Source organism: Hoplias malabaricus, chromosome 3 (assembly GCF_029633855.1).
Source record: "Hoplias malabaricus isolate fHopMal1 chromosome 3, fHopMal1.hap1, whole genome shotgun sequence".
In the NCBI taxonomy this organism is placed as follows: Eukaryota; Metazoa; Chordata; class Actinopteri; order Characiformes; family Erythrinidae; genus Hoplias; species Hoplias malabaricus.
Window position 1 is genome coordinate 43,722,318 of NC_089802.1, and position 17,032 is coordinate 43,739,349.

The following is a 17,032-nucleotide window of genomic DNA, read 5'->3' on the forward strand; positions in this document are numbered from 1 at the left end:
CATAGGTTCTTAGTGTCTCTGGTGTCTGGAACTTTTCGCAGCATGACTGATGATAAGTTTCAGTCTGGCTACTATTTATATCTATGGACACCAACAAAACTAGCAGCAGTATGCAATGTGGTAAGACAAAGCAATGATCTTCATGTTATTACTTGTAAGAAACAAAGAGATCTGCTACAGTGAAGTAAAAGAAACTGCATAAAATATGTTACATTTGCATTCTCATTCATGATGAAGCCTAGGCTACTTTTTATCATTGATATCAAAGGTATTAATGATAGACCTAATCCATTTTAACTTTGTTAATAAAAAGTAGATAATGACATTATCTTTAGCTATAGCTTGCAACGATGTAGTGGCACTCCGTATCTTGCAAATCCTTTTGTACCACCTTTGGTAGTCAGTGTAACAACCAGTATTTGAAGAACATGAGTGAGACCGAATCTTCTTTTAAATGTTTACTTATAAAACATAAAAGTAGATACTACAATGGAATCAGTATGGCTCATTCAAAAAAACTGTGTTGCTTCCTTTCTCTCTAACAGCCATCTGACCTTTTTTCATGCAAGCAAAAAATATATATATTTCCTTTTAAGGTTTATACAACACTAAATTATGCATTTTAGAAAATAAAATCATTATAAATTCTTAATAAAAGATAATAAATTATCTTCAAATATTTTAACCTTTTTAACTGCAGCATACTCATGTTTTCTTGATCGTTTGGCGTGAAGTGGTCAGGAGAGCTGCTTTAACAGTCTTTATTTGGTCTTTAATACAGTATTTAGTCTTTGTTTATGCAAATAGGGACATGGATATTGTAAATAACCATCGCAAAATACTGTATAAAATACTGTACTACTGTACTGTAATAAGTGAAGGTGGTGTAGTGGGTAGGTGGTTCAGCCCGAATCTCAGCACAGATCCAACCACTGTGACAAAAATAAATAACTAATGTACAGGTACATTGTTGTCACTAAGTGTTCAGGCAGTGTAAATATACCTTTAAAGTGCCACAGTTGTTTTATAGTCCAGTTGTGTTTCCTAAAGGTACATCACAATTTGTTTTCCAGAAAGAGATATGAATATCTTTTTAATATGCAACACAACTTAAAAATCTACCATTAATGTAGAATACTGTAAAATTATGTTCCCTATCTAAAAGTACAGAATATGTTCTGTGAGGGTAAGATCACAGGAAATCAGCTGCAGTTTTGAAATTGGTGACACTGCAAGATTTGCCAAATCATAGTTTGGGACAAAAATCTCTTTGACTTTGTCTTTAGATGTGAAAGAGTGTCACACTTTAGTCTTTTCAGTCTATAGTGTATATTTAGCATAAGGTAATTACATGCAATCTCATGTGGTCCTAAATACAGTGAAAACGCACAGTGGTAAAATAACAAATTAAACAAAATGGACTATCCAGGTTAATCAGTGAAATCTGCAAAAAATATTTGGTTATATTTTATATATTATATATTTTAATATATGGGTTGCATCAATGTTATGAGAAGCCTGCATGTGTCTGAACATAAAATAAAAAGTGATGGCAGGCACCAGACACATGAGGTATTTGAACTTCTAACCACACAAGAGTTCAAAAATAAACATCACACAAAACACAACCGTTCAATTGATGTGGTTTGGGTCTTGGCTCTAAGCTTCATCCTATTAGGATAAAGCTATGGCTTCTTCCCCAGCAGTGAGGCTTTAACATCCTCCTCTGTCCCTCTAGCCTCTGCAGCACTATGACCAGTGTCTGAGGGGTAAACATGCCTCTGTCCCAAAATTTGGAAAGTGTTGAAGGCATCAATTTCTAAATTTCTAAAATAATTGTAGTGGTTTTGTCAAGTCTAATAAAAGTTCAGGACAATAAAAAAAGAACAAATTCATTTTTCATTGCATTTAATAAACATTTCCACAAATGATTTTGGAGAATTCAAACACGTTCAGTTTTTTGGGAAATTTTTCAGTTTGAACAGTTGTGAAGTTTGCTTTACCTTTTAAAGATTATTATGGTTTTAATGATATTTCAATTATGTCTAAAAACAAATCCTAATGTAAAATTCTTACCATGTTTAACACTAGTGCTAAGTGAATTTCTTCAGTTCTAGCCTTGCACTTTCTATTTTTGAAATATTTTCAAAAATATTTCAACATATTGTTGCAGTCAGAAAATAGCTTTTTTAACAAGCATTTTACAATATGATTGTTTATTTTAATAATGTATGGATAAACAAAACTTTTTTAAAATGCCCCATTTTGAGGAAAAAAAACGTTCTTGCATGTGCCACTACAAAGCTTAATGTATTCATAGCCTTTACATTTGACTAAGTCCTATTCTGAATGTTAAGCCACATCCTCTAGTGTGGTGTTAAATATATATTGTGTGGGTGTTTGCAGTGTATGGTTTAAAGTCTCTCTTGTTTCTGACAGTCACAGTGAGAATCTTTCACTCATAGCTATCATGGTTCGTAGTTACGAGTGGGTCTTCATGCCTTTAGAGGTGATCATTGCTGTAGCATGTTGCATGGGCAATATGCTAGTGATCTGGGCAGTATGGAAATGTGGAGTCCTCAGGAAGCCCACCTTCATCTTCATTGTGTCTCTTGCAGTGGCAGACTTCCTAGTGGGTTCAGTAGCCATTCCATTGGCCTTGCTGGTGGACATCCGTATGCAGATCTCTTTTATTGAATGCCTTGTTATGTGCTGCGTTATCATAATGCCGCAGGCAGCTTCTGTTACCATTCTTTTGGCTATTACAGTGGATCGATTTCTCCGCGTGCGCATCCCCCTCACGTGAGTTGTTTTTCATTTTATATACCTTCACTGGGTCACTTATGAGGTAACCTTAAAAGTCCTTGCACATTTGTAATCATCCAAAAGTGGGATTTCACTGCATGAAAGTGGACCACCAGAATGGTAAAAATAAAAATGTTATTTCATTTTTCATGTTTTGATTTGTGTCTATGGAATGTTTGTTGGTGTCAGACAGACTGGGTTGAGTGTTTCTATAACTACAGATGTACTGGTATTTCAGTCTGTAAAGTTTACTCATACTGGATGCAAATTCAGCAGAACTGAACGTCTAGGGAACTGTAATCTATTCTGAATTACACACTCTATTATGGCATGCAGATGGTAGGGTAAACATTTCACATTAAAAGCATTAATTTATGGACACAACCTGCCTTGTGTTATCAGTCCTGAGTGGTGTAGGTGGAATTATGGTGCGTGTAATATATTCTTTCTACATTTTGAACGTTAATACCAATCAACCATTGCTTGAATGCTACAGTCTATTTGAATATTGCTGCGTACAACGTGCTCCCCTTTATGAACACAATTCACTCATCCTAATTCATCCCAGTCTGGTTTTATGAACATGACAAGTTCAGGGTTTTACAGGGGGCACACTAGTCACAGGTTCTGAATCTAATAGATCACCGTTGGGATGAATGCTTTGAAGATAATTGTGTGCCTGAAAAATCTGCAGGAATTGCCTAATGCAATGATGTCAACATGAACTACATTCTCAAAGGAATACTTTCTACATCTTATGAATTTATTGCAACCCTTTTTATTTATATTTACTATGGGTTGCCAATAATTCTTGAGGTGAATAAACATCTGAAAATGCTGTAAATTTTGTTTTTTCTTTAAAATTATGAAGTGACATTGATAACATCTTTTTCACTTTTAATAACTACTAAAAAAATCAAAACAAACATTGATTAAATATTTTTAATTTCTTTCCCAGGTATAAGTCTACAGTCTCTATTAAACACTCTTGGATTCTGGTTGCACTTTGCTGGTTCACTGCTGCATTGCTGAGCTTTATGCCCTTGTTTGGATGGCACAACACTTTGGATGGAGACTCCACCAGTTTTAAATGCACCTTGTTAACTGTTACTTCATATTCATATTTAGTCAACTTCATATTCTTCAGCTTTTTCCTTCCTCCACTGGTTGTCATGACAGGCTTGTATTGTTACATCTATCTGACCACTAGAAGGCTCCTCAGAGCAAATGTAGGTGTGGCTTCTGTGTCCAGCACATATTACCAAAAAGAGCACAGACTGGCCACTTCACTGGGTCTGGTCTTGGGATTCTTTGCTGTCTGTTGGCTCCCTCTGTTCATAATGATGACTGTTAAATTCTATGGTCAGAATATTGAGGTGCCGTTTGTCGCTATTGACACAGTGGTCCTCCTGTCTCATGCTAATTCAGCAATTAATCCCATAGTCTATTCATTCAAGATACCGAAGATAAAAGAAGCATGTAGGAAGTTGTGGATGAGAAATTTCAGTGGTGAAGAACATCAGCAAAATAAACAAAGTAGTGCACAGAGTAATGACTTCCACTGAACCTAATTAAAGATTTATAAAGCTCAAAACAGAACTCTTAGACAGGCATCACAGCATTAGACATGAGCCTTTTTCCACTGGTTTAAATATATATATATTGATACAGTATATGTGTGTTAATATGATAAATATAAGTAAATATATAATATAATATATGATAAATATGGTAATAAAATGTGAAACTTTCGTAAATAAAAATAAATAAACAAAATAAAATAGCTCACCTTCATTTACAAATTTGTACAATGTACTCTTGGTTTTGTTTATGTTTTGTTCAGTTGTCTTACTTTCAACTTTCTTATTTTTACACAGTTTTATTACAAAAACTGTTTATGACAGAACAACATTTTTTACATTGCATAACAAAAATGTATATGGAACCAAAATATAAAAGCAACACATTTATTTTGCTCCCATTTCTCATGAGCGGACCTGAAAGATCTAAGACTTTTTCTATGTACACAAAAGGCCTTTTCCTCTCAAATATTATTTACAAATCTGTCTAAATCTGTGTTAGTACGCACTTCTCCTTTGCTGAGATAATCCATCCACCTCACAGGTGTGGCACAGGTGTGTCTTAGACTGGCCACAATAAAAGGCCATTCTTAAACATAATCCATATACATATGCATTCATGATCTGTAAGCTCTTATCCAGTTCAGGGTCACATGGGTCCAGAGCCTACCTGGAATCATTGGGCACAAGGCAGGAATACACCCTGGAGGGGGCGCCAGTCCTTTACAGGGCAACACACACACTCACAACTGCAGACACTTTTGAGTCGCCAATCCACCTACCAACGCGTGTTTTTGGACTGTGGGAGGAAACCGGAGCACCCGGAGGAAACCCATGCAGAAACAGGGAGATCACACCACACTCCTCACAGACAGTCACCCGGAGCGGGAATCAAACCCACAACCTCCAGGTCCCTGGAGCTGTGTGACTGCGACACTACCTGCTGCACCACCGTGCCACCTATACATATACAGTATACAGATAACGTAAATCCATTGTGAGGTAAAATAGTACTCAAATAAAGGTATTATTTACTGGTTGTACTGCAACATGATTTAATTCTTCACAAACCAAACTGGGATTTTTCCAGAAAAACTGTCACCCCTAAAAATCTAACTTTATTAACAATAAAATAAAGTCAACACTGAAAATCATAATGTGTTAAATATTTATTTAAAAGAAAACAATGCTGAAATGCTCAATACAAAATAAATTGTAAAATCCCAGCGATTCAAATCAAGTTGTATGCTATAAGATCTCTCTCTCTCTCTCTCTCTCTGACTGGACAGTGATGTAATTTATGCTAAAGTAGGAAAAATTAACATACAGTTATTTACACACAAAATGTTAACATACAAAACCTAGGCTGCTGTACGGATGCTGTGGTAAAATCTTGTAAGAAAAGACAACTGGGAGAGGTAGCATAAGTGGCACATATAAAATCATTGTCCATAATGTTAGGTTTCCATTGCTCCATGGTCCAGTGCATGGCTACAAGTGCTTTTAGCGGTTTATAAGTGTCAGCATGGACAGAGTCTGGTTCGCAACTAAGCAACACCTGCAAGCTGTGAGGCACTGTGTATTTTACGTTTCAGAGACAGATTGATTTGTGCTAAAATAGCTCTTCTTTGAGGTTGGACCAGAAGTGCTAGGCTTCATGCATCCGTGTGCTTCCGCTCTGTCACTGGTAGGTATTAACCACGGCATACCAGGTCAAACTCACGTTTTCACTGTTATTATTCAAGGTTAATAAATTTAGATAAAAAATTTCAAGCTCAAAAAATTCAAACAATATATTTCGAAGTTGCTCAAATTCGGTAGATGAAATTCAGATTCCAAAATACGACTTACATTTAAATTCAGAGTTCACATCCGGGACACCAAGGATGAGCAATCGATTCATTTGGATTTGTCTTTCACCTTAAATGCTGCAGTAGTTTCATTCTGTCGCCGCTAGATGGCGAACACAACTTCCACACCGTGGAAAAACTACACGTTTAGCTTCCTTCCGCGGATATTATCTCTTTATTTTCAAAGTGTCTCAAAAATCTGAAAGACTCACTAAAGACACAATATGACAGACTATTGATATCCTGAAGATGAAGAAATTTTACTGTGGAGATGTTTTGTAATGGCCCTGTGAACAGAGCATGTGATACGACAGGAATGTGGAAACATGAACTGTGGGGATACAGTTGTGTGAAAATTAGACCACCCCATGAAAGCCTTTCTCTTTATAAACATATTTAACATATTGTACATTTGACTTTCATTTGAACGGCACTAAGAAATGAAGCTTATACAAATAAAAGTGAAGACATTACTTATAAACATAGGTTGTACATCCAACAAATGTTCCTTACAAATATGGCACCACTGAATAGGGAAATTAACAGGCTTTTCAAAGGTATAAAATGTATTGCCAAGAAGCATTGTTACAACAAAAAAATAATCTACAAACACAAATTTCTATATAGATATTTATAATAATATTCGAAATAACCAGACATTGTGAATACACACCAACATTCAGTGTTTAAACAAACACAACTTTATGAATTAAACTCTGCACTTTGGGATATTATATTTGTGCTACACCTTCTGTAAAATCAGTTTCAGATTCTTGATAATCTGACAATTAAAAAATAAAAATGCCATATACTCCACAGTTCATGTTTCCACATTCCTGTCGTATCACATGCTGTGTTCACAGGGCCATTACAAAACATCTCCACAGTAAAATTTCTTCATCTTCAGGATATCAATAGTCTGTCATATTGTGTCTTTAGTGAGTCTTTCAGATTTTTGAGACACTTTGAAAATAAAGAGATAATATCCGCGGAAGGAAGCTAAACGTGTAGTTTTTCCACGGTGTGGAAGTTGTGTTCGCCATCTAGCGGCGACAGAATGAAACTACTGCAGCATTTAAGGTGAAAGACAAATCCAAATGAATCGATTGCTCATCCATGGTGTCCCGGATGTGAACTCTGAATTTAAATGTAAGTCGTATTTTGGAATCTGAATTTCATCTACCGAATTTGAGCAACTTCGAAATATATTGTTTGAATTTTTTGAGCTTGATTTTTTTTGTTATCTAAATTTATTAACCTTGAATATTAACAGTGAAAACGTGTTCTTGAAAATTCACAAGTTCTATTCAAGAGCAATTATATTCAGATGCATAATTTCAGTACAAAAAACAACCCCCTACTCCTGTTTACTTGGTTTCACCCAGAGCGAGAAACGGGACCTAAACATTTTCTGGATTTACACAGAGAGGTAATGCTATATTACCGAGTTTATAGGAGTAAATAGTTTGGTCGTAGCACAAAACGTTAAAGGAAACGTTACTTGTAGGTTGTAGGTTCAAGTCCCGCTCCGGATGACCGTCTCTGAGGGGTTTGGTGTGTTCTCCCCGTGTCTGTGTGGGTTTCCTCTGGGTGCTTGGGTTTCCAGAAAAATACACAACATCTACACTGATGTTCAGCCTGGCTTCGTCCACTCTCTCTCTCTTTTAAATTAATTAATTTATTTATAGAAAGCCTTAATCCATCTTTTATTTCTACACCTCTTTCTCTCTAGTGTTCATCAGCCCGTGTGCGGTCTCTGGGCATGCGTGCAGTGTGCATGCCAATTGGGGGTTTGATCCATACACAGGCAGGTAAGACCTCCAGTAAATTTATTTGCTTCCAGTGAAATGATTGGACAAAGTTTTTACACTCCTGTGACCCACACAGAAAAGGAATTTTTGTTGATTTAATCAGACTATTTCATTTATTGTTAGCGAGATGTAAAGAATATTTCAAGATTATTCTTACAAAATGCGTTTTAAGAAAAATCCAGTTTGAATGCAACAAGTAATGTTTTTGAAAGTCAATGAGAATGTTCTAGAAAGACTGAGTAAAAAGAGAATGAGTGAAAAGGCTAACCTGATACATGGATCTGACTTTCTCAGTTCCGATACGATACATATACTTTGCGTATCGGACGATACCCGATACAGATCCGATACCATTGTTGAATTAATAAATCATATACCTCACCTTGTGGGAGAGACCAAAGACATAAGGTTTGACTTAAACATTACTGACAAAAAATATTAACAAAATATAATAAATTAACACAAATATAGTGAAATGCTATTTATTTGTCACTGAAATGAGCAGTTGTGCAGGACCTTGACACAGCAGAGTCAAACTGAACCTGAGAATAAACAAAGACCTTGGTCAAATTTATATAGTGCTTTTCAAAAACCCAAAGTGTTTATAATAATAACACACAGTCCAAAGAACGTCAAAAGACATAGAAATACAAAGAGTACAAAACAACACAAAAAATGTAAATAAAAATGAATGTGAATAGATTCTAGTGTGCAGCACCAAGCCGCAGGGTTTAAATGTGTCCCAAGATTGACTGTCAATGTAAATAGTAGCAGTTTGATCAGACCACAAACAGAACATCGGGTCGACACAGCTGCAGAGTCTCTAGGTCCATAGCCACAGTCAGTGGATATATAGGATATGCTCCCCGGCTGTCACCAGGAGCAGTGGCAGAAAACCATCCCACAGTTGAGCACAGTCTCCTGGATGTGCTCTTCGCCCGAATCAGCAGCAGGTAGCTCTGGTGTTAGCAAACCCCCATCCGCAAAGCAGTGGCAAAATTTGACTAACTCCTTCTGTCAACATCAGCCACAGCCAACAACAGTGAGAGCAGAACATGAACTGCAGACAATGACAGTAGGTCTCTCCATTCAACAGTCCCAGCCGAGAGAAACAGCAAAGAGATAGCAAACAGCTAACCCCCGTCCAGCTCCCTCCAGGGTGTATTCCTGCCTTGCGCCCAATGATACCAGGTAGGCTCTAGACCCACCGCGACCCTGAACTGGATAAGTGTTACAGATAATGAATGAATGAATGAATGAATGAATAACCCCCATCCAGCAATAGAGAAACCAGGTCCCCACACAGACAGAGCCATTGATTAAACAAAACAACTGAACAACAAACAAAACACAAGTGAGACACAGGCAGAAGTGGCAGACAACAGACAGATGCCAGCGTGCTCTGATCCGGCACCGACGTCAGACAAAGACATTTAGTGCAATTCAAGATATCGATCTCATGGATTGGCCTATTTATCCAATACCCAATCCAGCTCATTTTACTAATATCAGGTCAGATATCCTAATATCGGATCGGGGCATACTAACCTATGATACAGAGGCTGCAGGAGTCTCCAAGACAAGGCAAGTTTATAGAGCACCTATCGTACACAATGGCAATTCTAAGTGCTTTTCAGAACAATACAGGAAAATTACAGTACAAGAATTAAAAACAGTAAAAGATAGTAAAAACAATTAAAAAAGGATATAAAATAAAATAATTAAAAATAAAAATAAGAACAATAAAAAAGCTATTCAAGTAGAATTTAAAACAAAGAAGACAATAATACAGTAATAAAAGAAAGGACACTTATTAAAATGGTATTTAAAATAAAATAAATAGATCAGGTTGAGGCACTTGGGCACCTTGCGCTACACTCACTAACAAAAGCAAATCATGTTCATTTTCTGTCTGATTTGGTATTGTATTTAATTTTGACCGTTTGTAATTAAGAGTGATATTATGATATTTTTCTGAATGAACAGTCAGTATTATCTAGAGAGAAGATACTTTGAAATATATTGTGCTCATATTTCCTATGTGCACTATTATTTTAGACTGCTGTTTTGACATGACGTGTAGAAGGAGGCAGACAGCCAATCAGGATGCAACTGGCAGAATCCTGACAGTGAGGCAGACTTAACGCAGTGAAAATATCAGAGTGGAGTGTCTGTGGTTGAGTCAAATTTTAAAACTGTTTAGCAGAATCTTTCATTTGTACATAGTATGATTAATTCTGAACTGTTATGGGCTACTTATTAGAAAAGTCAGTGGTAGCTTATTTCTTGCTACAGAAACATATATTCCATTGCGTTTACATGGGTGGCAAGCCTTTCAAGGAATCTTCCGAGATGTTTATCTGCAAATCTTAAAAGAAAGAAACACCTGACTGAAATATGATGGTTTTAGACTACCATCTGGTGGAGAATGGAATAAAGACATCTCATTATACAGTCTGAAAGTGAAATAAAGCTGTGTTGAGACTGCCAGCCCGAATCAGTTTTCAAAGTGTCATTAGCTTGCATTGCGCCCCTCATCTAATGCCTCATCTTTGCCTACAGACATTAAACTTGGTCAGTAGGCTGTAGTTTCTCCCACTACTCAGGTACTCTAGCTCAGTCTGGTCGGCCTGTTGGCAGGGCTGTAGCGAAACTTAATACATGTTGGTTTTTCCCTCAAAAATATAAGGAGAATTTTTTTTCTCCTGTATTCTGTCTCTTATACTTAAGAGTAGAATAGTAGAATCCATAAACCCCACCCACTTCGATAGTGAGATCATTTGCATGAAATGAAAAATTGTGCAATATTTGTGTATAACTAGATTCTGGAATTCATAGACACACCAGAGAGAGACACTTTCTGAACTAGGCTGTGATTTAAAGTCTAGACTCCTGAAAACTGGTTTTGATGCAAAGTCCACAGGCTATCCAGTCCATTTTGAAGCCTGTTTCTTTTGTGATTGTTGTCACAGAATAAATGAAAATCAGTCGCCAGAATATTTCATGACTTCACTGTATACTTTTTTTGATCCTGATGTGTCCAGCTAAATATTTCTTAAATATCAGATCTGTTTGCGATTTAAAGAAAATGCCATTTGGACAAGGTAGATGTATAGTCCAAAATTTGGAATCTAATGTAATACAGATTTTTACATAAATTCTGATGACAAAACATTTATAATTCTGTCAGATTTATTAAAATTCCAAACCTAAAGTTATTATATAAGAGCTTAGGTGGTGGGGTGTGTGCGTAAGCAGAATTATTTATGTCAAATTCTTCTTCGGATCCAAATATCGGAGCCTAAGTATCTGGGTTTTTTAAAGCTCTGTTAAGGCACAATACCAAATATCGCATAGAAGGTAAACTTCATGTATCTTCTCCGGTCATATGCTACTGTAGTTACACATGTTGAGATCTGACCATCTGTTGCATGTTGGACGATGTGTTTGCGTCCTGAACAGATGCGCAAAAAAAAAAAAAAAAAAAGCAGCATTTAATTCTCAAACGAATTAAATTCCAATTAAAATCCAATTGATATGTTGTTGTCACATTTTATTTTAAAGAAATAATACAATTATGGCTGATTTCAGCTGCTTGTGTGTGTGTGTGTGTGTGTGTTTATTTAAGATTGTGGTAAAATGAATGAATGAATGAATGAATGAAATGTGGTAATTTTTCATGGGTGCCATGATTATGTGTATATATGATACACACGTTGAGAAATGCCTCTAAATTGGTGTTAGTGGAATGAGCATCAGTTAATCAGGATTAAACCTACCCCGTGATGTGTTTAAATCTTCCTACTTGCATATTAACCAGCAGCATTTACTGCTTTGGTACCGTTTTCTGTTTAGCAAATATTGTAGATTAATAGTTTAACATTTCACACTCATTTATATGCATTGAGAATAGAGCTCATTAATTTTTTTTATTACTTATTATTTTTTTTTTATATAATAATACACTTAATTTCATATACCTCAGAATGTTGTATTAGTGAATATAGTTTGAAAATCCTTACAAATAACATTTTTGGATTTATGTGTGAAGTAATTTAACAGTTTCACTGTGCCTCTTTAGATTAGATTAGATTAGATTAGATTAGGTGTAAGTAAAGGTGTTGCACATATGAAAAATGATGTGAGCAGCTAGTGGTTTTCATAGCCTGTATTCATTTCCTATGTTCAACATGCAATTTCAAAAGCTTGATAAATAAATAACCAAATACTTGGTAATGACAATATTTGCTTTGCTTTTAAAATGAGTTTCATTTTTTAAATGTATTAATTATTTGAATTAAAAGTATTTTATTACTGTTTATTTTCACCCTTTTAATTTTAACTTGGCACAGAATCAGCCAACTTCCTGTGGTCTTTACTTTCTTCCTGGCAAGAGTGTTTTTTCACAGTTCTTTTTTTTTTAAAGCTCTAAACAGGGCTGTAGGTGAAGTCTCAGTGAAGCGGTCCATCCTCAGCTTTGTATCTGTTATTTCTACCTTGTCCGATGGCTAGTAACGCTAAATGGTGGTACATACTTACTGAAGCCGTCATTGCTGTCGCATGTTGCCTGGGCAATGTGCTGGTGATCTGGGCGGTTTGGACATGTGGAGCCCTCAAGCAGCCCACCTTCTGCTTCATTGTGTCCCTTGCAGTGGCTGATTTCTTGGTGGGGTCTGTGACCATTCCCCTCTCCGTGCTGGTGGACATCCGTATGAAGATCTCTGTTTATGGATGCCTTTTTATGTGCTGTGTTCTGGTAATGATTCAGATGTCTGCTGTCAATTTACTCCTTGTGATTGCAATAGATCGTTATCTTCGTGTGCGTATCCCTCTCACGTGAGTTGAACTACTTCATATTTGGATATAGTTTCAAACAGTTTGGTTTTATTTATGTTTTATTTAAGTATTATTAAACCAGACAAAGACTTTGGTAGCCTCTGACTCCAATCCCTATAAACTGAGCAATATGAGCAAATTATATTACCACTGAGATTCATTATGTTACTCATTAGATTTATTTTAAAAGTGCATTTGTTATTTGATGTTGGTTTGTAATACTTTGTGTTGGGGGGGTGGGGGGGCCAATCTGATCTCATATCTGCATCAGTTTCTAAATCAATTGTCAAACTGTGAGCTGCGTAGGTCAGTTTACAGTAGCAGACCAGGTTCAGAGAAAGAGAAAATGAGATAGGAAGTGAGAAATGGCAATGCAGAGAGAATGAAGTGTGGTAAAAATGAGAGTAAACCGAAAGAAAATGTTTTGCAGTCATTTTACGTTCTTCTGTAAATGTGGATGTTTTCAAAAATGTTGTTGGTTTTGATGAAGACAATTTTGAAGATGCAGAGAAAATGTTGTGAATGGATGTATTAAACATATCTGGACATATCTGAGCTGTTGGTTTGACTAGATTGTACCCAGGTAAAATCTGTCATTCAGGAAATAGCACTAACATGACAGTAAGGGTAAAAGCGTGGGTTTAGGTGTTACCTCAAGCTTGCACTGTTATATTCTATATTCCTACTCATCATATTAACTCATACACATTGTCATTGTGGGTAGTGTCATTATAAATAAACATTTATAACAGTGCAAGCTTGAGGTAATACAGTTTTGCTCTGATGTGTGCTCTTTTTCAGCCTAATTATGTAAACGTTGAAAGAAAACCAACATCAACGATGATCATTTTTTTAAGTAAAAAGCTCTCATATTGGCATTGGGATCAGATTGAAATTAATAAAAAAATGTGGATCATACTTTGTGTGTGTGTAAATCCTACTTTTATAAAATATGTCTAATTTATTGGCTTTTCCCCCAGTTTTTTACTGACATTTTACAAGCCTCAGAAAAAAAATCACTTTTTCAATTTTTTTATTTCTTTATGTTTTTCTTCAGATATAAGTCTACAGTCACTCAAAAACGTTCTTGGATCATGGTGGTTCTCTGCTGGTTGACTGCTGCCGTATCGGGTTTTCTTCCTATGTTCGGATGGCACAATTATAACTCTTCAGATGGTGTGATCCATGCAGATTCTTCCACTTTTGAATGCACCTTCTTGTCTGTTATTTCTTTGTCATACTTAGTCAACTTCATATTCTTCACCTGGTTTCTTCCTCTGCTGCTTGTCATGACAGGCTTTTATTGTTACATTTTCCTGACCACTAGAAGGCACCTGAGAACAAATGTAAGTGTGGCTACTGAGTCCAGGACATATTACCAAAAGGAGCACAGACTTGCCACTTCACTGGGTCTGGTCTTGTTTTTTTTTGCTGTCAGTTGGCTCCCTCTGTATGTCCTGGACACGATCATACTCTATGGTCATAATATTGAGGTGCCTTTTGTTGCTATTGACATAGGGGTCCTCCTGTTTCATGCTAATTCAGCAATTAACCCTATTGTCTATGCATTCAAAATCCCCAAAATAAGAAAGGTATATAGGGGGCTGTGGTTGAGACTTTTCCATGGTGCAGAACATCAGCAAAGTAAACGAAATAATACACAGAGTAATGCAGAGAGCAGCACATACTGCCACTTAGACAACAGTCAGGCAAAAATCAGCAGAAATCCTGAAATATCTACAGACCACAGTAGTGCAGCAAAGGAGTCAGCGCTGTAAAAAACAATAGCTCTTATATTAACAGCACAAATGATCCAATCTGAAACTTGAATTGTTAATCAAGTCTGAATCAGACCTATCTCTGAAGAGATGAATGACATTTCGAAATTCTTACCAACAGATACCATTGCCCGTAAATGATTGCATGACATTTGATTAAAAAAATCAGATTTTAAAAATACAGTTTTGCCACTTTAAATCTACGCTATGTCCAGGTGTGTAAAAACCCCTCATTACTGAGTTCAGCCATTTGTACTGTTTGCCCTTGTTTTTGGGCAAAGACCTTTAGTTCTGCACACATTGCTTGTAGTGACTTAGTAGAAAACCAACAACAAGTTTTGAGATGCCATTACTTTGAATGCCAAGCATCAACTAGACGGGTCAAGTCTTCCCAGCGCTGTGTGGTGGAGCCGTGGGACATTTGTAGCTCAGGAATGTAGCTCCTTACAGTACTTTTAGTCAGATGAGCTGGAGTGGTGTTTGTTTTCCAGAACTAGTCATTAGTGTTCTTGTTCTAACTAATGATCTTATAGCTCATTCATTGTTTTTGTATAGAAATCTTTATTTGAAATAGTGCAGTTTTAATTGTAGTCTGCACTGTTAAGAAGAACGTCATAAAAATATAACACAAATGTGGCAGTTGGCTTCTTTTTAACAGAGTTGGACCAATCGGAGGCAGCCAAACAATATGACAATCTGGCACATTATATTTGGTTATAAAAAAAGACCTGGACCTTACTTTACTGAAAATAATTACAATGTATATATCATTCATTATATTGGTCAAAAACATAATAATTTGATATTTTCCCCAAATTATTGGGAAGTAATCCAGCCCTAATTGTCCCCCTTAATTTCAAGATATATGTTGCATGAGAAGGGGTCCACGTGTTTGGCCATACAGTGTATGTTTCAATTTTATAAGCAGTGACGTCTTTATTTTCACATTTCAGGGACATTTAAACAATGGAGGCATGTTTGTTTTTGTTTAAAATTATTGTGTTGTGTATTATTCGTGTTTCAAAGCAGATATCACACTCTCCAACATCTTTATCAGTTTTTCTTTTACTTTTATCAGTAATTTTGATGAGAAGCTGCAGTTACAGTGTACTGCCAGCAGGCCATCTCAGAATTCTGCACAAACTCCAGGCCATGGTCTTTAACTGGGAAAGCTGAGAGACATTTATATTTACATTTACAGCATTTAATAGACGCTCTTATCCAGAGTGACTCACCAAAGTGATTACTGATGCACCACAACAGAGACTTGTGTGGAAAGGGATTTCTTGCTTTAAACAAATCTGTATTTGGTTTCAGTTCTTGTGATATTATGTCCATACTTAAAAGTCTCTTATGAACAAATATATATTTTCTGCTGATTTTCTTAATAGAATATTAATTACATAAATAATTATTGTGTTGTCTGTTTTTGTTCTTATACATTTTTAATCGACAACATTTATTTTCATTTGGATTATACTAGTTCCTGTTTTATTAAATGCATATTTGTAGTAGTCAGTTGTGAGAAATATACAGCATGTGTATGGATTATCACTGTGGTACCTGTCATTGTTGTGCCTCTCGAGGAAGGCAGTGGCCTGTATAGATCTCATGAAATTAGGGTGTCGTTCCTCCCACAAACTATACAAAGCACCTCATGCCACGGGAACACAGCAGATTGTTTTCCATCTTAAAGTTTGTAAACCAACCACCTTCACACCACTATAGTCCTTTTGTGAAACAAACTCTTCTACCACAGGGCGACTTTCTGTCATATTTGTTGCTGTGCCTAAATGACTCACATACACCATTATTACACACTGCCTGACATCATTACATTAACAACTCAGAGTTATGCTATGATATGGATTTTTTTTCCCCTTGGTTTAAAAGTACATTGATAATACCGCACAGCACTAAGTGGAGGTTGTATTAGGACAGAGGTACAATTGTTTCATTTTAAAATAGTACAATGACAACATTTGACATTTGGTAAATTAGAAAGTCTATTGTTTTGCCTTTTATTCTCTCTCCCTTTGTGCATTTTAACTTGCATTTGTGGCTGCAGTGCATTCAGAGACAGTGGTTTTATGAAGTGTTTCCTTGAAGACCAACTGTGGCAAACATGAACACTGGGAGCACAATGGACAAAGCCATGCAAAACACGCACTGTGTAATCCTTTCTTTTTAGCAAACATTGTTAGAAGGATGGTTTAACATTGGACATTCCTTCATATGAACTGAAAAGAGAACTAATGATTTGACAGTTTTCAAATACCTCTGAAAACTGAAACACTGTATGTACATGCATATTAGTCAGAATTTTTTTTGTTACCACATATGGAAGGGATGCTAGCAGCTTGTGGTGTCAC

General features: G+C 36.2%; 2 protein-coding genes across 2 annotated transcripts; both read left to right on the top strand.

Moving 5' to 3' along the window:
* Positions 1–2,470: 2,470 nt before the first annotated feature.
* LOC136691466 (adenosine receptor A1-like) lies at positions 2,471–4,370 on the top strand. The gene is made up of 2 exons (XM_066664025.1): positions 2,471–2,802; positions 3,764–4,370. Exons 1-2 carry the CDS (start codon positions 2,471–2,473, stop codon positions 4,368–4,370), a joined length of 939 nt encoding a protein of 312 aa, XP_066520122.1.
* Positions 4,371–7,364: 2,994 nt separating this feature from the next.
* Positions 7,365–14,801, top strand: LOC136691911 (adenosine receptor A1-like). Its single transcript, XM_066664852.1, has 5 exons — positions 7,365–7,384; positions 7,968–8,046; positions 9,143–9,237; positions 12,699–12,882; positions 13,940–14,801. The coding sequence occupies exons 3-5, from the start codon at positions 9,228–9,230 to the stop codon at positions 14,658–14,660; spliced, it is 915 nt and encodes a 304-aa protein (XP_066520949.1). The 5' UTR covers positions 7,365–7,384; positions 7,968–8,046; positions 9,143–9,227; the 3' UTR covers positions 14,661–14,801.
* The last annotated feature ends 2,231 nt before the right edge of the window (positions 14,802–17,032 follow it).

Excerpts from the sequence above, each read along its gene's own strand:
- LOC136691466 (XM_066664025.1), top strand. The coding sequence starts at position 2,471 with ATGGTTCGTAGTTACGAGTGGGTCTTCATGCCTTTAGAGGTGATCATT. Across the intron at positions 2,803-3,763 it reads CGCGTGCGCATCCCCCTCAC|GTATAAGTCTACAGTCTCTA; the intron begins GTGAGTTGTTTT and ends TTTCTTTCCCAG.
- LOC136691911 (XM_066664852.1), top strand. Across the intron at positions 12,883-13,939 it reads CGTGTGCGTATCCCTCTCAC|ATATAAGTCTACAGTCACTC; the intron begins GTGAGTTGAACT and ends GTTTTTCTTCAG.